This window comes from Taudactylus pleione, unplaced genomic scaffold (genome assembly GCF_031769625.1).
Source record: "Taudactylus pleione unplaced genomic scaffold, aTauple2 ptg001531l, whole genome shotgun sequence".
NCBI classification, from domain to species: domain Eukaryota; kingdom Metazoa; phylum Chordata; class Amphibia; order Anura; family Myobatrachidae; genus Taudactylus; species Taudactylus pleione.
In genome coordinates this window covers 642,228-663,192 of record NW_028285928.1, presented here as the reverse complement: position 1 = coordinate 663,192, position 20,965 = coordinate 642,228, and the positions used below count along the sequence as shown (strand labels likewise).

The 20,965-nt window shown below is 41.6% G+C and overlaps 1 protein-coding gene across 1 annotated transcript in view; it reads left to right on the top strand.

Annotated features, from left to right (window-relative positions):
* LSM4 (LSM4 homolog, U6 small nuclear RNA and mRNA degradation associated) overlaps positions 1–20,965 on the top strand; it is a 61,434-nt gene extending 40,469 nt beyond the window's left edge. Inside the window, exons 4-5 of the mRNA XM_088463965.1 lie at positions 15,182–15,365; positions 20,019–20,965. Of these exons, the coding sequence (XP_088320091.1) occupies positions 15,182–15,365; positions 20,019–20,110 (276 nt within the window). The 3' untranslated portion in view covers positions 20,111–20,965. The remainder of the gene's footprint in view (positions 1–15,181; positions 15,366–20,018) is intronic.

Here is a 20,965-nt window from a genome sequence, read left to right as displayed (position 1 = left end):
TCAAGGTATCCTGTGGAACCCTATGGACTTCATAGAAATAGAGATTACAAAGGGTAAGTTCTTACCATATCTAATTTTTTTTTCTGTACTCCCCAGATTTGTGCCTTGAGACAATCCTGTCTCGGAGGTCTACAGACAATTCCTTGGACTTCATGCTTGGTTTGTGCTCTGACATGCACTGTCAAGTGTGGGACCTTATATAGACAGGTGTATGCCTTTCAAAATCCTGTCCAAACAGCTGAATTTACCACAGGTAAATTAAGCTGCAGGAACGTCTCAAGGATGATCAGTGGAAACAGGATGCACCTGAGCTCAATTTTGAGCTTCATGGCAAAGTCTTTGGATACTTATGTACATGTGATTTCTTAGTTTGTTTTTTTTTTTTTTATATTAACTTTTCAAAACTTTTTATACCTCATTATGGGGTATTGTGTGTAGAATTTTGAGGACAAAAATGAATTTATTGCATTTTGGAATAAGGCTATAACATAAAATGTGGAAAAAGTGAAGCGCTGTGAAAACTTTCCGAATGCACTGTATTAAAAAATCTAATATATTCTGTTAATCAATCTGTAATCAAGCATCCTGTACAAAAAAACCTATTCACAAACATGCAGTGTATGTATAAATTACATCAACCAATATGCATTGAAATATGTATATAACTATATAGAGAATCTATTTATAGTTAGCTCAATGATTAAGTTCAGTCCAGAGCAACATGAGTAAAAATCAGAAAGCAGTCTTTGCTAGTAAATATGTAAGCAAATGATTAGTGGAGCCGGCTTGCGACCTGCCGTGCGCTCCAATACAGTCACTCACCCGCTCAATAGAGACCCAGCATTCATGAGACCAGGGGGGTCTTAACCGCATTGGAGCTATATTTGACAGGTCACAAGCCAGCTCCGCCGGCCCCCTCTCACCACACTATATCACAATATCTGGAGACTAACGAAAGTGTATACTGGAGGTATCGGGATATATTTACATGGGAGCGTCATCTGGCAGGTCGCAAGCCAGCTCCATTTGCCCCTTTAATACACCAGAGTGGTTGGACACCGGCGGTGAGTGACTGTATTGGACAGCACGGCAGGTCGCAATCCGGCTCCACTAATCATTTGCTTACATATTTACTAGGAAGAGAGAGGGCACATCTGCGCGTGCCTGAAAAGGGGGCATGGCCAAGAAAAAAGGGCGTGCCTTTAAGTCACCACTCTTGGGGGACGTGCCCAGGCCTTAAGGACATGCCGGGCTGACCCTAAACCCTGCTGTCAGTGTGAATGGATGCCGGACGCATGCGCCTGGCATCTAATCAACGGCTGTGACCGCTACACTGCAGTTTTCCCCACCCGCGGGACACTGAGACCCACGGGTGGGGACGGCACCTGCAGGCAGTTTCAGCGGGGCTCCACACCGTAGGGCAGGATGTTTTTTACCCTTCAGAAATAGGGCAGGGCGCGGCGCCCTGCTTAAACAGCATAGCGGGAATAAGGTTGTGAAGTGAAGCACCTACATTTTCAAGATTGAGCAGCATGTCTGCCAAATTTATACTATTTCTTTTAATCAAGGGGTAGATGCAGTCTTGCTTACCCAAATTGGCAATTCCTTCATGGGTCATTTTAGGCAAATCCTAATATGTTAATAACCTCTCAGAGGGATACCCACTCAACAGAACCAAAGGCTCTTATATTATTTAGTAACATCAATGCACAATGCTCATTCTGTAGTTCTTATGTGGGGTTTGTATATTAGTGTACTGTCTTGAGGAGTTTGATGTCCCTTGACGTGACCGGAATAGAACTTCATGGGTTAGACTTGTTTATAGTGAGGAGCACTCTGTAGAGGCAAGTGCAAAGAAAATTGGCAAATCTTTCAGACCTAATTAATTGGATAGTTTAGTGTATGGCCAGCATTACAATTACTCTAGTCAACAAGGTTTAGGCAACATGGATGAAAACGGTTTTCTAATTCAGGATATGACCCTAAAAATGTTCTATCCGATCACATTGTTTTTAGATACAAGCAAAAATCTTAAATGGTCGAAAAAGCTTAAATATTTACGATGCCTTCTGGAATCGAGCTATGTTGAGTTAACATAAAAATGGTCACTATCTTTCCAGTTTACATGTGGAGAGATAGCGATCGTAAACAATATGTATTGTTGAAGTGCCTAGCATACTAAGGATTTTATTTGTCTGATCCACCCCAATCTATGTGAAGTGGCTGTCTGGAGGGTATTTAGCAAAAAAGTTTGCCTACATTTGAACCAAATACAATAGAAGTGTTTATTTTAGGTCAGGGCTCGACAAAACCCGGGGGCCAGGTCGCCATGGCGACCAGATTTGGCTGCCTGGCGACCAGATTTTCAGCAACCCCCTGCCTCCCAGTGGCGTATCTACTGTCCCTGCGGTGGCGCTGAACAAGGGCAGCGCCGGCGTCAAAGACGTGAGGGGAGAGGGGCAGCCCCGCTGACTGCTGTAGCAGCTGTACCTGCGCCAGTGACTGGAGTCGGGCAGCGGGCGCGTGGGAGCCGACGCGGTGATACAGGGCTGGCTGGGCAGCGGCTTCTCCTCCTTTCTGTGTCACTGTGTGACAAAGTGCTGAGGACCACGGGCGGCCTGCGAGGGCATGGGAGCCGGCGGTTGGTGATACAGGACTGGGCACGGCTGCTCCTGGCTGTGTCACAGTGTGAGACTGTGAAGACAGTCATCGATCATCATCCTGATTCCTGAGGTGAGGACCGCGGGATGCCTGTGGGGGAGTGGGAGCCGGCAGTGAATGATAAAGTAGTTATGGTTTTTTTTGTGTGTAAGGGACACTGCATGAAGGGGGAGGCTGCTACAGGGGGCAATGCAGAGGGGGTGGCCGCTACTGGGTACACTGTATGGCGGGGCTGATATTGGGGCACTGTACAGGATGGGGCCGCTACTAGGGGCAATGCATAGTGGGGACTACTACTGGGGTCACTGCATAGGAGGACTACTACTGGGGGGGCACTGTATATGGGGACTACTACTGGGGTCACTGATTAAATGGGCACTACATAGGGGGACCACTACTGGGGCACTGTATAGGGGGGTGCGCTTCTAGGGGCACTGTATAGGGGGTATTACTACTGGGGGCATTGTATAGGGGGGACTACTACTGGGGGCAATGCAGAGCGGACCACTACTGGGGGCACTGCATAGGGGTGCCCAAAGCATATTCTTGCACCTGGGCCCACCACTCTAGTTCGGCCACTGCTGGCGGTTGCTTTGCTTGCCCGGGGTGGTGTTTCTGGGAGTTGGTTGCCTGGAGAGGGGGGCTAGCTGCTCAGTAATGTGGCTGTGGGAGGGTGGTTTACCTGGGGTACCCCGTTAGTGGTGTGGCCTTGGGGATTGGTTGCCTGGATCTGGCTCCTACACTTTCATCCTGGCTCCTAGATTTTAGAAATATTTGTCAAGCCCTGTGTTAGGTTATAGTTTTGGCTTATAAATTGCAGTGGCATGCTGTCTAGTTTGAGTGCTGTGTTTTTGTGAAATATTTTAAAATGCAGCAATAATGTCGCACATGTATAAATTCACCAAATAGTTGTACTATATATTTGGCTAATTTACAGTGAAGTCACCATGTCGATAAGGCACACCGAAGTTAATGCAAGCTGTTTATGCTTATTTCTCCTACCATGTGGGTGCTGAAGATAAAGGTTGGGCACCACATATATGCTGTAAAATGTGCTATATACAGATGCTTCTCACTTAACAACCCAGTTCCATTCCTACGACTAGGTCGTTAAACAAATTGGTCACTAAACGAGGAGCCATATATATTTAATACAGGTAATAGATTTTATTTATTCTGAATAAAGAAAAGGTCTAAAGGAAACTCAAACTTGATATTGTAACTGTTTTACTTTGCATAACTTTTACATACTGTACAATTAAAGTTCTATATATAAAAGACCTTCAGAGTAACATTTTAGTCATCGTACTATTGGTTCCAGCTGGTCGGAGAACTGATCATAAGCCTGAGCGGTTGTTAAACGAGTAGGTTAAGTGAGGAACATGTGTACAGACATTCCTCACTTAAAATCCTACCTGTTTACTGCCCGCGCGTTACCGTCCGCCTCAGACTTACGATCCACGCAGACTTTTTAGAGACCATCTTGGCGTTACGACACGCCCAGACTCTTTAGCGACAGGTGGCGTTTGTCGGACAGAAGGAGCGCAAAGAAAAGGAAGTCCACAGGATTTAAAGCTATAATAACTTTGCAGCGGAAAGGCCCTCATTCATGAAATGGGAAAAATCACTGGCGATCTGGTTTGACGACCAAATGCAAAATAGAATGCCACTGAGCCTTTCAATTCTAGCCAAGGCACGCAGTATCTATGAAACTTTGAAAACTTGTGAAGGGGTGAATCTATGGAAGCCTTTACGGCAATGGTTTCAAGGGTATAGTTCAACCTGCATAACTGCAATATCTGTGGTGAGGCAACAAGCGATGACAAAATTTGTTGACCAATTTGATGAAATCATCAAGAAAGGGAGCTACCTTCCGGGACTAATGTTCAATGTGGATGAAACTGGACTTTTTTTGGAAGAAAATGGCTGAAAGGTCCTACATACACACAGAAGCTAAAACAATGCCCGGTTTCGAGGCTTTTAAAGACAGGGTCACGTTGTTTGGTGGAAATGTCACTGGGTTTAAGTTTTAAAAGCCTTTGCTCATCTATCGCTCCTAAAACCCACGTGTATTGAAGCAGGTCAGTAAGCACATGCTACCCGTTAACGATCATGCAAATAACAAGGCATGGATGAATCGAGCTTTATTTGAGGAATGGTTCATCAACTACATCATACCCCCGGTCAAGCGTTATTGTCTGGAAAAGGGCATTCACTTTAAAATTATCCATCTGCTTGATAATTGCCCTTCTGCTCCACAGGAGGTTTCTGTCCTCCCTGAGCTCGCCTTAGGACACCTGCGTAACGGTTTGACAGGTGTACCGCCCAAGTCAAACTCACCACCTGCCACTGTCCCCCAGCATCTTGATGATGTTAACCCAGATGTAAAGGTAGTGTATCTGTCGGAAATCACCACTGTTATCCTACAGCCAATGGACCAGGGGGTTATAGCTACGTTCAAATCGCACTATTTGCGCACAACTTTTTCAAAGGATTTTCTCAGCAACAGAAAATGAAGTAACCTTTCATGATTTTTGGAAATTGTACAACATTTTACAAAAAACATAGAATCTGCTTGGAAGGGAGTGACAGAGAATTGTATGCAAGGCATTTGGAAAAAATGCCTGTTTTGTGAATGTTGAAATGTTTGACGTAGACGAACAGGTCTATGACTTAAGTCAAACAACTGAGCAACTTGCTAACGTGCGTAATTTAGATCTTGAAGTGGAATATATTGAAGAATTAGTAAAATATGTCGAGGGAGAGCTATAGAATGATTTATTGGCTAGAAAGTAGTGTTTTTTTTTTTTTTGTTTTTTTTGTAAAGAAACAGTTTGTAACCGTTTATACTAAGTCAAACAAGTTTTGGAAAGTAAAGCAATTTCCTTTTCATAATACAGTACAGAAAAAATTGCTGTGCATATATACTGTACTGTATTACATCCACTGTACTAGTACAGTACAGCATATATGTATGCGTATACAGTACAGTATATCCTGTAGATGCATTCACTGCCTCTTTCACTCTTTATCCTTCAAAATTGTTGAAATGGTTGAACGTGCCAGCTTCAAGTCACCTGCTATCTCTAACTTTCTTACCAGCCTCAATTTATAATGTACTCGCTTAACCACTAATTCATTTAATGTCCGATCGTTAAGTGAGGAATGTGTACATAAATCTTCCCTCCGTGCGCTACAAATCACGTTAAACATGACATATGATTGCCGTCCAACTCGTTGGCGCCGAGTGTCTCTTTGTGCGTCTTATTCGAAAAGCAATGCAAATAGGACACAAGCAGCTTCTGCGGATTAAAATATGCGGCATGCCTGTATTCTGTGTACGACTGCGGGAGAATATGCATGCAAAATGCTATGTTGGTGTCATTGGCTTCGACACTGTAACGTAGCATTTTGCATCTTATTTGTTTTGTGAATAAGATGCATTTGAAGGTAACGAGTTGCATGAAAAGATGCTCTGCGCTACAGAGTTACGGCATGGCGTGACTAGACGGGCTGTTTAACGCATAAGAAAGTAAGATGTATGTGGACACATCTGTAAATCTGATGAAATTAATGAAGACGACTAATATGGCTTTTACAGTTCCAATGGTCTGACAAGAACCAACCAGTCAGTTGGGGGTAGGAGCTGCAAAGAAAAATCTGCATTAAATGTGCCCTCTGGGAATTGGCGTGCGGAGAAACCCATAGAATCTTTGAATAGCTGCAGGTGTTAAACCCCGTGCTTTACCCGCACAGTGAACACTGCAGGTAATTTAATATATCCCTTACAAGATTATTTCTTTCTAACAAAAACTGAGATTTTCAAAGAAAAGTAAAGTTAACATACACTTGAACTCCCTATTTCTGGTTCTCCATCTAAAGCTGGGTACACACTAGATGACATTTTAAACAAATTTGCAGATTACGAACATTTGTTACGACAAATTTAAGTCATCCAGCGTGTACTCACTGTCACTGGCTATGAGCGCTCCCGTGCACGGTCAGTGACATCGTCAGACAAACGATAGTCAGCGTTGGCCATGCAGCATGGCCCGCTTCATCGCTGCCGGCATCGGCAAATGCTCTTGCTGAAGCCGGGACCCTGTCACTAGGTCAGTACACGCTAAACATCGTTAAGCCAGGTACACACTAGACATTGACTAATGTGTACCCGGCTTAACTGGGTGGAATTCACCATTCCATTCTAGTAGAATAATTGAGCAAAGTTGACTTAGGGTTTTTAAAGTTTCAAATCAAGCCAAAATATTAGGATAAAGGTTGCTTCAATGGAATTTACTTGCTAAAGTCACAACCGTTTCTTATACAGTATAGCGCAACATATTCCATTGTGCTTTACAATTGGAAACAACTTTAATAGAGCAAAACTGGGTAGTAACAGACAGACCTAAAGGTAAGATGGCCCTGCTCGCAAGCTTTTGAGAATGTAAGCTCTTACAAGCAGGGCCCTCTACTCTCTTGTGCTTCTCCCTACTTTACTTTCATCTACTTCTTACTCCCCACTAAGGCACCTAACACTTGGTTGCTTATGCTCTGCTGCTTATGTGGGTGTTCTAGTCATTAGTGTAGCAATGTATATTATCCTTGTCTATGTCCTTGTCCTGCATTGTATTGTACTGTAAGTCACTGGTCACCTATTTGTTTATGTACTTTGCAAGGTGCTGCGAGCACTTGTGGTGATATATATGAGAGAGAGAGACTCTATCTAAATTTATATGGAAATAGCTATTGATATACAAGGATAGAAGCTACATATTACAAATTGGTCAAGTCTGGTTGCAGAGGTTATTGGTGAGTTTTTTTGTGATCCAGTCACACAGGAAAGTTGGCCTAGACTTAGCATATGAGGTTATGTGTGGACTATAAGTAGGGATGTAATTTAGATAAGGAAGCTATGAAGGCTGTGAGTGGTTCTGAAATCTGATCAGCTTGTCTGAAGAGGTAAGTTTTCAGGGAATACTTGAATGTTTGGAGACTAGCGGAAAGTCTTATTGTGCGTGGGAGGGCATTCGACAGCCCGAATATAATTCTGTAACCATGAATGGGAGCAAGTAATGCGTGTGGATGAGTGACGGTTGTTTGTTTGGGAGATGTGTTGAGATAAGTGAAGACATGTATGCTGGTGTGGTTTGGTTAATAGCTTTATGTGTAAGTGAAAGTATTTTAGATTGAATCCTGTTTAAGATCGGTAACCAGTAGAGAGATTAACAGAGCGGGTCAGCAAACAACGAATGTTTGGCGAGGAAGATCAGCCTCGCAGCTGCATTCAAAATGGATTGTAGTGGCAAGAGTCTGTTTTTGGGAAGACCAGTAAGGAGACTATTGCAATAGTCAATGCAGGAAATGATTGCATGGATTAGTTTTTGCAGCGTATTGTGTAACGTGGTTGAAATTTGGATATGTTTTTCACATGCATGTACAATGACTTTGAGACAGATTGAATGTGGGGAACAAAGTAAAGTTCAGAGTCAAGGATGGCAACTAGGCAGCGGGCTTGTGGGGTAGGGTTGATTGTCGAGTTGAAAGACATTCGGTGACACGAACCAGTACAGATGGTGAAAAATCTGGGCAGGATAGGTAGATTTGAGTATTGTCCGTGTACAGATGATACTGAAAACCAAAACAGCTGATTATTTTGCAGAGAGAGGTGGTATAGATTGAGAAAAGCAGAGGACATAGGACTGAGCCTTACAGTTCTCCAACTGATAGAGCAAGTGCAGAGGAGGCAGAATCAGAAAAGCGAACAGTGAAAGAGCGATTAGATAGGTAGGATGAGAACCATGAAAGGGCTGTGTTCTGAAGGGCCAAGGGATTTTAGTGTTTGTATGAGAAGAGTGGTCAACCATGTCAAAGGCAGCAGAAAGATCTAGAAGAATTGAGGTGGGTATCCACTACCCGACACTGAAAGACTTAACAATATAGTTCTCATTCAGTCGTTCATTAAACTACACAGTGCAGGCACCCTACCTCATCCCAGAACATGGTCAACCTGACGATATCTTCAGGTTGACCAGCATGTTCAGGCGATGCCGGCAACAACCAGCGTGAACTCTCATCGCTGGTCGTTGCCGCCATTTTACTTCCCGATCAGTGCACGATTAATGGACGACTAAACGATAATGATATCGTTCAGTCGTCCATTAATATCACGTAGTGGATATGCACATTAAGAAGTGAGTAATGGCCCTTAAACTTAGTAGTGACCAGATCATGCACTATTTTAGTCAGTGCTGTCTCTGGAGTGTTGGGAACAAAAGCCTGACTGAAGTGGGTCCAATAAGTTGTGCGAGTTAAAGTGTGTGAGATGAGTGTAGGCAAGCCTCTCCAGTATTTTGGAGGGGCATGGGAGCTGGGACGGTAATTTGAGAGCGAGTTAGTATCAGATTTTTTTTTTTCAAAATGTGAGTAGTCACCGCATGCTTGAACAGTGATGGAAAGATACCAGGAGACCGAGAGATTACAGATTTTAGTTAAGGGTGGAATTAGCACAGGAGATGGATATTTTCTGATTTGTGGGAGTATATGATCAAGAGGAGAGGTAGTAGAGTGGAAGGATGAGCAGAGTGTAGATACTTCATCTTTTATTTGTGGGGTCAAATGAAGAGAATGTGCCAGCGGGTTAGGTAGGGAATTGAGAAGGTCACTAGCTGAGGAAGAGCCCATTTCATTTTGGATTTTATCTATCTTGTCCTTGAAATAGGAAGCAAGATCTTGTGCACTGATAGTAGCAGGTGGGTTGGATGAGGTAGGGGTAAGAAGTGATTTAAATGTATTAAAAAAGTTGTTTTGGGTTAGAGGCTTGGACAGCGATGAGAGATTGGAAATATGTTTGTTTGGCAGTGTCCAGAGCATTACAATAAGTGTGGTAGAGAGTCTTATATGTGAGGAAGTCACCTTGAAGTGCGAGATTTACGTAACTGACATTCTACTTTGTGAGTTTTTCTAGGTGTCTTGTTAATTTAGAATGTCACGGTTGATGTCTAAGTCTACATGGAGTGTGTTGGGTAGCTGGAGCCAGTTTGAGGGCTGTTTGTAGGGTCTGGTTCAGGTGTGATACAGCGGTCTCCGGAGAAGTGATCAATAAGAGTAGTTGTTGAAAATTAATAGCAGTTATATTTCTGCATGTTTGAGGAGGCTTGGTTGATTTGATTGACATTGTGGTTGACTTAATAGAGGAGAGTGAGCAGGTTATAAGGTGATCTGAGAGACGGAAAGGAGCATTAGTGAATTTAGACACTGAGCATAGTCTGAATACAAAATCAAGGCAGTGGCGCTCCTGTTGAGTAGAGGAGTCAGTTAATTGGGAGAGGAGGTTAGAGAGCGCAGTTTGGAGGCATGAGAAGTAGGAGAGCGATATAAATATAGTTGTGGGAGGTGTATGAAAGTTTTTGTTATGGCGACAGGCTAAGGGTGTTATTGTCAATGTATATAGATAAGTAAAAAGCATGTGTGTTCACAAGAGGGGAGTAGATTATTGATGCTGCAATGTGTACAGCGGAATGAACTGCAGGGAGAGTGAAGAATGCCATAGCTTTAGAGAAGATATCATGGAATGAAATAAGAAAATACATTTTGGTACATGGTGATTTAGAATAAAAGGAAAAATTTTATAGAATAGTACATTAACAAATTTAAATTTTGATTTAGAAAGTACCTGCTCTTAGAAGGTGTTCAATGTTTGTTCAAATGGGTTCTTTTTTTTTTTTTTTTTAACTGTTCAGTTGGACACTTCTTGAATTGAAAGCACAGCTCACGTCGAACACAGTTCTCCTTGAGGTTACTAATAAATGCAAGTATCCCTTTTAAACTGCAAAGGTTTAAAAAGAGTGATGGTTGCACAAGGGTTTCAGCATAACCCTGAAGAATGGAGATTGAGCACGGATTCTTCTGAACTAAGTTTGTCGTGTTATTGCATAATTGGAACACCAAATCGTTGGTACCATTGGCTCATTCGGTAGTGATCCAAAATAAATGTACAATTCCTTGTCAATCTTAATAAATGCCATCAACTATAATCTATTTTGCTGGCAAATCTGTGCTGAGTTGTTGCTTGAACTGCAGGGCGGTTGTATGAAGTACACTGTGCACTAGTGAAAATGTTTCCAACTTGAAAATAGTTACTTCTAATTGATTTCAGCATGAGAAGAGCGAATAAGACATTTAAAACTGTTAGCTCTCAGTTTCCACATATAGTTAATTTATGATAATGTAGGGGTATTTTGGTGTCTAGAGAATAAGATTGACATTCCTGAATACAGGAATGCTGAGTAAGTGTAGGCCATGGAAAAAACTGTCCATCAGTCCTCTGATTGAAGCAAAATTATTCTGCCCTCTTTACACATCAAACTTCTGATCTTTGTAAAGGGGATGAACAAATATGGAAAAGCTTTCATGGATTATTCCACACCAAATCAACACAGAGTTTGAAACATACCAAATTTCATTGCAATCTGAAATGGTCATTTAGTTGATAACTTCAAAATCTTAGGCTATGTACACTGATTTGAAGTTGTATGCCTTTTTTAAAGCTGCAATTTCTGCAAATTAACTATTAAAAAATGTTTAAATTGACTTTGCAGCTCACCTGATTGAGCTTGAGAGTTAGACATGGTCTCATTTTAAACCTCTTTTATGGGTTTCATATGATGTATAACACCGAAGTATGTTTCAATAATAATGAAATAAGAATTTTGATTTTCTCCAAAAGCCAAAATTTTTAAAAATGATAACCAAAATCTCAAATTGTTCTTACTGTTAATAAATCCCCAAAGTTTTTTTATTTTGGCATCATCTGCTACAAGAGGTTTCACTTTGGACTGTTTGTTAAAATTATGAAAATGAAAGCTATCTAGGCCTGTTACTTAGCTCCTTTAAACAATCCCTTTGCTGTATATTATGTACAATGACACAGTATGTTAATACTAAAATATGTAAAACTTTTTTGTTAATTTTGTCTCTTCACATTTTAAGAGCTTACTACAGATCGTTACCATTTGCTGCTGCTGCTGCTGCTCTGAATGGTGGCAACGTCCATATGATGGTCAGATTCTTACACAACAATAATGTTTTGACTGGGCAGAGGGAAACATTACAGCTGGGGTGGGGAACCTTTTTTTTTTTTCTGCCAAGGGCCATTTGGATTTTTAGAAAATAATCTAGGGGGCCATACAAAATTATCAACTTACAAATTTTAACCAAATATAGCAGGCTAATTTTTATTAACTCACCTTTAATGCGATGGCTGGAACTACTTCTCTTTGGTTAGCTGGTATGGGCCACCATCACACTTACAGTACTTCTTTGTGGGTTCCAGAAGCCAAGAAAGGAGAGGGAGGCTGTCTGCAGTCCCTACGGATGTGACAGGCAGATTGATAAGGCAGCCCTGGGGTCCTTTCAGTCCTAGCCAGCCTGATGACAGCACTGACTGTACACCCCCGCTGCTGTGCTGCCGCCCCGGCCTGTCTGTGCTGATGGGGTGAGAGTCCTGCACGCCCCTGCACTAACCAGCCCAATGATGGCCATGGCACCCCCCCTGCTGCCGCTGAGAGCACCGCACTAACCATCCCGATGACAGCCCTGTCACACCCTTGCTGCCGTTGAGCCCTGACCCGCCTGCTGCCGCTGAGAGCCCTGCACTAACCATCCCGCTGACAGCCTTGACACACCCCCTACCGCTGATGAGGAGAGAGCCCTGCTCGTCGCTGCGCTGACTCTGCTGCTGTCGCTGAGGGGGGACAGAGCCACAGCCAGCCGGGCTGGTTGATATCACCTTGTGGGCTATATACAGCCCGCGGGCCGGAGGTTCCCATTCCCCGAATTACAGGAATGCATTTTACTTTCAACAGAAGAAGAACATATTGAGACAGCAATATAGCTGGATGACCAGTTCAAAAACACAGTAACAATTCCTGGAACCCAGAAATTCCATTCTTTCATACCTGCAGCATCCACAACATTAAAATTTTCTTCTAAGCCACTTTTGATTTGTCTAGTGAAGACTGGTAAAATATGTGCAAACACAAGATCTTTTAATTCAGAGCTGGTTGAAAGTCTGTTTAGGATTCATAGTCTTGAATGTGTTTTAAAGATAAATCGGAGCAAGGTGCAGAACGGGATCTCCTATTTGAAGATTGTTCTAGTAAGGCAGGGTGTTTCCAGTTCAAACAGTAAGTCAGACCTCCAATTGCCAGAGACATCCGACCTATCTCAGGTTCTGAATCCTGGGCAACCATTATCAATTTACTTAACTCCCGTTTCGTTCTGTTGACTTCACAGAGAACTTTTACAAAGGTCTTGATCATGCTTCTTGCGCAATTAAGAAAACACAAACTAAATATGGCCATACCTCGATGACCTGCTGGTGGCAGGTGAATCAAAACAGAATGACTTGATTTACTCTGGTCTATACAATATTTCTTCAAGGTCATGGATGGCTAATCAATTGGGAGAAGAGTTGGTTAACTTTGTAATTGCAAATCACTTTTCTGGGGTTTCAGATAAACACCTTGTGGGATGCAGTGGCACTCTCAGAAGAAAGGTGCATAAAGATCCAGGTGTTGTCAATGTTACAGTCAATGCAGAATCCAGATATGCACAGCTTCCCAGATTCACACAGGAAAAGGTAGTCAGTTTACAAGAAGCCTCACCTCACTCCCATTGCCAGGGCAGACATGGGAAAATCCATAATTTGACATTTCATTCATTCACAGAAAGAGCTATTTACATTGTATACCTATAATATTGATAGGTACTTCCACTTTACATTAACACGTATTTTAGATTTATTATTAGAATTTGCACGTCAAGTGCTTCTATTTTATATTCTGTATCTCCAATTTGGTAAGTTTTTTGACCACTTTAATAGACAGCTGCTATTACCATATTGGGAGCGCATGATCCTCTCACCATGTAGCACAAGGAGTATGGATTAAAGGGAAACTACTTAAAGGTGTGTTAAGACAAAAACCTGAATCTTCTAGGTGGTTTCAGGCGCAAGTCCGTGATGGGTGAAATTGCAAAATTGTCTATGGGAGAGAAGAATTCCTGTTACCTGTCAGCTTTGCATGCCTCAAAAGGAGAATTTTCTGGCAGATTTTCTCAGTCAAAAGATTTTTCTCCCATGGGAGTGGGAACTAAACCTAGAAGTGTTTCCGCTCAAAGTAAAGAAATTCTGATGTCCATGAAAAAGAATGATCAGTTACATCACATCTTGTCGCTCTACAAACTTCTGAGGTCCCAAGGAGCAGATGCTCCTTCTCTGCCGTGGAAGCTCAGGCTCTGTCTTTTGCCTATTTAGTAAGCTCGCAACCTAAGAAAAATTGGGGATAAGGTAGTGGCATTGCTACCAGCATGGCCAAGGAGAGGAACCCTGGCTTATGTCAATTATTGTTCCAGGGACCAGTTCTTTAGACAGAACTGCCAATTCTGACATTAATGGTGTGGAGGTTTAGTGGACACTGCTAAAGCCAAAAGATCTGTCTGATGAAGTCCTTAAAATTATTTTACAGTCTAGAAAGAAGATCATTATATGCTTATTATAGTGTGTGGAAAACATTCATTTCCTGTGCTGGAAAAAAGTTAAATCTAAAAAAGGTGTTAGACTTTTTAAATGCTTTGATGGCTCCCCCATTTGAGCCTATGCACGAAGTATCCTTTCAATTCTTAATACTTAAAGCCCTATTTAAAAATTTAAATTTAATTTGCTGATTTTGATTAACTAAATTAATGATTACATTTGCAATGCAATATTTCTGGAATGTAACAACTTGCATACTAGAATAGAGCTTAAGAGTAACCTCTGTCCCGGCAAATACCTCTCCCTGCTGTTTAGCTACACTTATTCGCATTTGACCACTAAGCCATCGGAGAGACAGGACCCGGATGCTGGAAGGAAGGGAAACCCGATGCGGCTTTGCGAATGATGCACGTGGTTGTAATTTATTTTTTTGTGTGTCAGCACAGCAATGCGATTAGGACACAAGCAGTTTCTAAATAAAATATTTGGCATGCCTATATTCTGTGTGTGACTGCAGGCGCATCTGCATGCGACATACTAGGTTAGTGCTAGTGGCTGTCACACAAACACCTTTTAATCGGCAGAAGCGGCTTGTGCATCCTATTCGCATCACTGTGCGAATCGTACGCATTTGAAGGGGAAAAAGTTTCACGAAAAGACGCTCTGCACTACAGAGTCACGCCACAGCATGGCACGATTTGAAAGGCTGTTTAACGCGCAAGGAGGCTAGATGTATGAGGACACATCTGTACGTCATCGGGTGCATTCGCAATCTCCTCTCATTTGTTGTCAGAAAGTAGCTCTATCAGTGTATTTAAAATACAGCTCTCATCATGCCACCAATGATTGGTTGGTTTAGTCTGGCGCTAGGTTGTCAATTATCCTTGGTGTCTGCAGTAATATAAATACATCATATTGAACTTGTTCTTTTGGTACTGTTCAACATAGTCTCTTGCATTAGAATTAGTCGTATTTTCTTTTTAACAGGATGGTGACAAATTTTGGAGAATGCCTGAGTGCTACATACGTGGCAGTACGATTAAATACTTGCGCATCCCTGATGAAATTATTGATATGGTGAAAGAAGAAGTGATGTCAAAGGGCAGAGGTCGTGGTGGAATGCAGCAACAGAAGCAGATGAAAGGTAGAGGAGCTGGAGGAGCCGGGCGAGGTGAGTCTGGTCGTTGTATAGTATGCTATATGGTATACAGCGTGGTTCTTGGTATGCTAGCTACAGTATTTCTTTCTGTCTATTAATCCTGTTTTAAGTTAGTTATTAGTATTGAGGTGAAACTATTTTAGAGTAGACATTGGTCCAAGATTATAAATTAGTTAGCTGCTGTTGGGCATTGATTTTTAAATTAATATTTTTATTATTGGTTTTCCGTTAGTGGGAATGCTGTGTTGGATGTATGCCTATTTGTGGAGCATATCTTGCTCCAGAGGAGTGTTTATACATTTTGATCACATAACAGAAGGGGGTAACGAAGCCTTCTCATGTAGGGAAAGTTCAGAATCTTCAGTTACAGCTGCCAGCTCTGTGGGTGATGCAGGTGCTTCAACATCCCCATTTGTGATTCTGCAACTACTACCCATATCTATACATGGGATTTTTTAAATCATGTAGTTGGGGTGGGGGTAATGTGAGCGCCCAACCAATCGTTAAAAAAAAAAGATGACTTATTATGACTCCAGTGTCAATGGAACGGATGGTTTTGCAGAATCAGATGTAAACCTAGATATGGCCCTCTCCAGTCATATCTTCTGCAGCTAGTGTAAGGAGGTGAAAGGGCACACTGATTACAACTAGTAGTGAGCAAACTGTGTGTGATATATATAGATATATAGATCTATATATATATATATATATATATATATATATATCTCTCTCTGCAGGGAGCACATACACATTATTATCAGTTTCTAGATACTAATAACAAACAGGATGCGGTCATAATAACGACCGTGGAGATAATGGTGCTGGAATCCTGACACCTGCCAGAATCCCAAAGGTAAGTAGCGGGGTTAGGTTTAGGCACTAAGGGGGGAGGTTTAAGGTGCATGGAGGGGGAGGTTAGGTTTAGGCACTAGGGTGGAGGGTTAGGTTTAGGCAACTGGGAGGAAGGGAGAGGAGGGCGGCTTAGGATACTGAGACAGGTGTCAGTCTCCTAACCCTGTCGTGATGCTGGCTTCGGAATACTGACCGCCGGGATCCTGAGCGCCAGCATCCCTACCCAACCCATAACAAACAGGTGGTAGCCTATAATGTTATACAGCATGGCACAGAGAATATAATTCTTAGCAGGCAGATGAAATGCTTTGCTGTATGTACCTGAGCTTTGATACTGCTGTGTGTAAGAGTTTGTACCTGTAGAGAAAAGTGACGTGTAAAGGTGCGCACACACTAGACTATGTGCTCACGATGCGATACTGTGAGCGATTTCCCTTGAACTCTACCCACAGCTCCAGGACACGATATGGTGCTTAAGTGTCCAATCTGACCAACGATCTATCGTGCGTCCTTAATGATTTCCAGTACGTCGTGTACGAGATTGGCAGATCTTGCCTGCTGTAGGCAAAATCTGAAGATACGATGATCGACCCGCGGGTATGCGCATCGCCATAGTTATTGTGAGTGGACACTCACAATTTGCACATATTTTACACTATTTGTCGTTCCGATGCATCGAAATCGGGCGAATTGTGCAAAATATTTTCTAGTGTGTATGAGGGTTCCCCAACAAAGAAACTAGCTGTAAGTTTCATGGAGGAGAGCCTCAGAGTACTTGACATGGCAGTGGGGTGCAAAGACAGCTGCAAGGATCCCACAGTTGTGTGCCAGAAGAATTGTTTAGCCTTTTGAAGTTCCCCCTCTTGCTGCAAGCTTCCCCCATTTCCTCCATATACACTGCAATCAGGCTTAGGGGCATATTTATTACAAATTGTGGCCCCCAGAATGTTGTGGCAATAAGGATACTTTATTCTCTTAAATGTATTAATATAAATCACCGGGACATGGGCTCCGATAAGAGCCCGTTGCAGCGATCAGGAAGAAGTGATCACATACACAATCAGTTTACATCCACCTATGGATCCTTTTGCTGCTACTGTGCTACATACGGATTTACAGCTGCGCATGCACAATGCGTAAAAAACCTCAATGCGCAGCTGGACCTCAGCTTCCGGCAGGGCAGTCCCATTGCAGTCACTGCACTAACACCATCTGAAGATGGCATTTGCCCACAGAGGCAAGTTGCGCCCTTGTAAACACTGTTCCCATAGACAACTAAGGTACAGCTGCTGTGGGGGCTACAAACCTGCTTTCTGTATAGTTACATTTAAGGGGTACTTAATTCTGCCCTAAAAACGTGTAAACGGGTAAGGGAAGAATTGATTAATAAATCTGCCCCTTAAAGTAAACTATTTGCACCTTTATCGAGTTTAGGAAGCTCTTTCTAAAGAGATTTTTTTTGTTGTTGTATTTATGCTCATTAGTTCATGATGCACACTACTTTGTTAGAGGTCAGAAGGTTTTTGGGGCTTTCTCCTAACGGCCATATAGCTGCAGTGATGGACTTTTCGTAATATGCAAAAGATTAGACCATTTTTCAATTTATCAGCCAAATTTGTAGATGAATGTAGATCTATTTCTGTTATTTCATGAGCATCCTAGAACCATATGTACAAATTATGTAACGGCAGCTACATTTATTTAGTAAGTTATTTATATAGTGCAAGCATTTTACACGGCACTTTACAGAGAATATTTTAGTTGCTTACAATCTATGTGCCTGATTCAGAGTTGTATGGTATTGTACAGCCAAAAGGAAGTGGAACTAATATGCTAATGCAGCAGGTGGTGTCTGGTGCAAATAGTCCCCTGCTGACTACATCGCAGCATTGGATCTTCTGTGAGACAATCGGCAATCTGCATGACTTTGAGGTTACTCGTATTGCCCTTCGCAGCTCTATAGCCAAGGCTGGAAGTAAAAAAAAACGGGGGTGGCAAGCACCCATTATGTAGATTGGTCTCACTTGCTGCTCCGCCCCCAAAACGCAGCTCCATTTCAGTCATGCTGTGACTTGGGGGAACTGTGAGCGTTCTCTGAGGGAGACCTGCAAATATGCAGCACTGATCATGTGCAGTTCTCTCTCAATCACAGTAGTATTCAAACAATCTGCTTTGCATATTGCTCAGAATCTGGCCCTATATTCCCAATCACACTGATACACCAGGGTACATTTTGTCAGAAGCCAATTAACCTAGCAGTATGTGTTTTTGATTGAGCAAAGAAACCCTTGCACACACCAGGAGAACATACAAACCCCACACACTCTGCACATTTCTGCTTTTTGCATTTTTTGCAAGGATAGGTCTTCAACCTGGCTATCTTATCTTATTTGAGCACCAATAGAGACACCTAAATAGGATACTGTACCCTCCGAAAAGTGCTTTTGCACCTAATGTTTCAGAGTCATCTGTTCTAAAACTTTCCTCCAGTGCCCAATGTCAGTGTGCTTTACAGCACTCCAGCCAACGTTTGGTATTCCACATTGTGATCTTGTGTGCAGCTGATTGACCATGGAAACCCAATCCGTAAAGCTCCAGACAAACCATTATTGTGCTGATGTTTCTTCCAGAGTTTGGAACTTGGTAGTAAGCATTTCTAACATAGGACAGGCTATTTACATGTACTATGCTCTTTAGCTCTTGCCATTCTTGTTCTATGAACTTGTGTAGTCCACCACTTCATGGCTATGCTATTGTTGCACCTCTTCATTTTCACTTAACAAAAATAGCTTTTCCAGACTAAAGCAGCTGTAGCAGGGCAGAAATTAGACAAACTGTCTTTTAGAAAGGTGACATCCTATGACGCTGCGCGTTCCAATTCACTGAGGTCATTTAGTAAAACATTAGGTGTAATATGTGTTGTACTATGACTTAGATTACACCTGTAGTGATGCCAATCACCATTGGTAGTAATGTCTAGTAACATGTCAATAGTAAGGACCAATAGTGTCACTGGTTTAGCAATGACATGAAAATAAGCAACCAGTACCTTCCAGATAACTGTTCTCTTGTTCCTGATCTAGCACATTTATAATCAACAAATCTGATTGCCCAGCATAATACAAATGTTGCCCTGCCCACACAACATTATGCAGTGACACTTAGTAATGCTACTGCTGGTTTACTACTCTTTCCACCCAGCCAGCAAAGCGTTGTTCGGTAGAGAGAGAAAATAATTGGTACTAAAACAAAACACACAAAGTCTGCTCTTGGTGTGCAGGGGAACAGGAGGGCTGCCAGCTGGGAGCCAGGCTTTTTTTTTTTTTTTTCTTCTATGGTAATCGCCAATCATTTAGGTGTGTTTGCTGGGTTAAACAGTATATTGGAGTACCATATGTTTTACATAAGGCATTTTTACTTTAAACGTTAGACATTCTGCAAAGTACATACTACATAGATTTTTTTTGTGGTGTAGAAAACTAGTAGGGAATTAATGATCATTGTATGTTAAATATTTTTAAGCTTAGTAAATTGCATTCTATATGAATTATTTAATTTTTAGTCACTGTTAAAACTGTGGCATTGCCCTAAAATGCCACTAGATGGCAGTATTGTCTGGCATGCAAACAACTGGTGTGTGAGATGATATATTTTTAGTCTTTTGTCTGATGATAAAATGTAAAATGGGTACTGTTTGTTGCAACTGAATTAAAACTGTTTTACATCCCTTGATTGCATCTGCAATATTAATATGTCCTGATCTGAAAAGTGTATAGTTTGAGAATTTTATTGTATTTAATCTCTCCACTTTAGGTGTGTTTGGAGGAAGAGGTAGAGGAATGTCTGGTGCTGGCAGAGGAGGACAACAAGATAAAAAGCCAGGACGACAAGCTGGGAAACAATGAACATTTTAATGATGCTGTGTTTAAAATAAAACACAAAAAAAACAATATTACACAACCACAATTTATAAACATGCAACAAGTGTCTAATGCGTTAAATCACAAGGTAGCTAAAGGTGTTCAAAATAATCCACTGGTCTCATCTTCATTCCATCTCTGCCTTCCGCGTCAATTTTGATGCAGCTTCATAAAGGAAACCTACTGTACTTTTTAATAATAGAGAGTCCAAAGCTGGATGTCAATTGCTTGATCATTAAATCCTTTTTTTTTCCCTTAATCATATAACGATTTAACTTCTTGGTAATCTTAATTTGTTACTAAAACTTTAAAATCATATTCGCCTAAAGTTAACCCATTATTCAAAAACTTATCAGAAGTGGATAAATTAACTTTCCCAGATTACCTCAGTGTTCTACAATACCCTCTCCAAAAATGTGTTCTAATTTCACTGATTGGCACCAGAGTTTTGTACCAAAAATAAAGTTCTGTTTTATCTCTAACTTCATATAGCCATCTCCCTAGATAGTTTGAGTTCACTGACTAGATGCCCTCACCAAGAACACGCAGAACACTTTTCTCCACTTGTATTTGGTTATGGAATGTTCTAAACAAATAGAGGTTACATTTTCTCAAGTGCATTGGATATGTACTCAAATATTTTGGCGTAGTCACGGCAACTGTTGGAACTAACCTTTTTTTTTTTTTTTTCTCGTAAAGAAAATATAACTTTTTATTCACTAAAGGAGCATGTGTTAAACTTTTGCATGTTCCCGGTCGCCAAAGACAAGTTTATGTGCAGCTAGTTTTATTTTGAAAGTGCTTTGTTAAAAGCCCAATTCCTTTTTTTTTTTTTTTTAA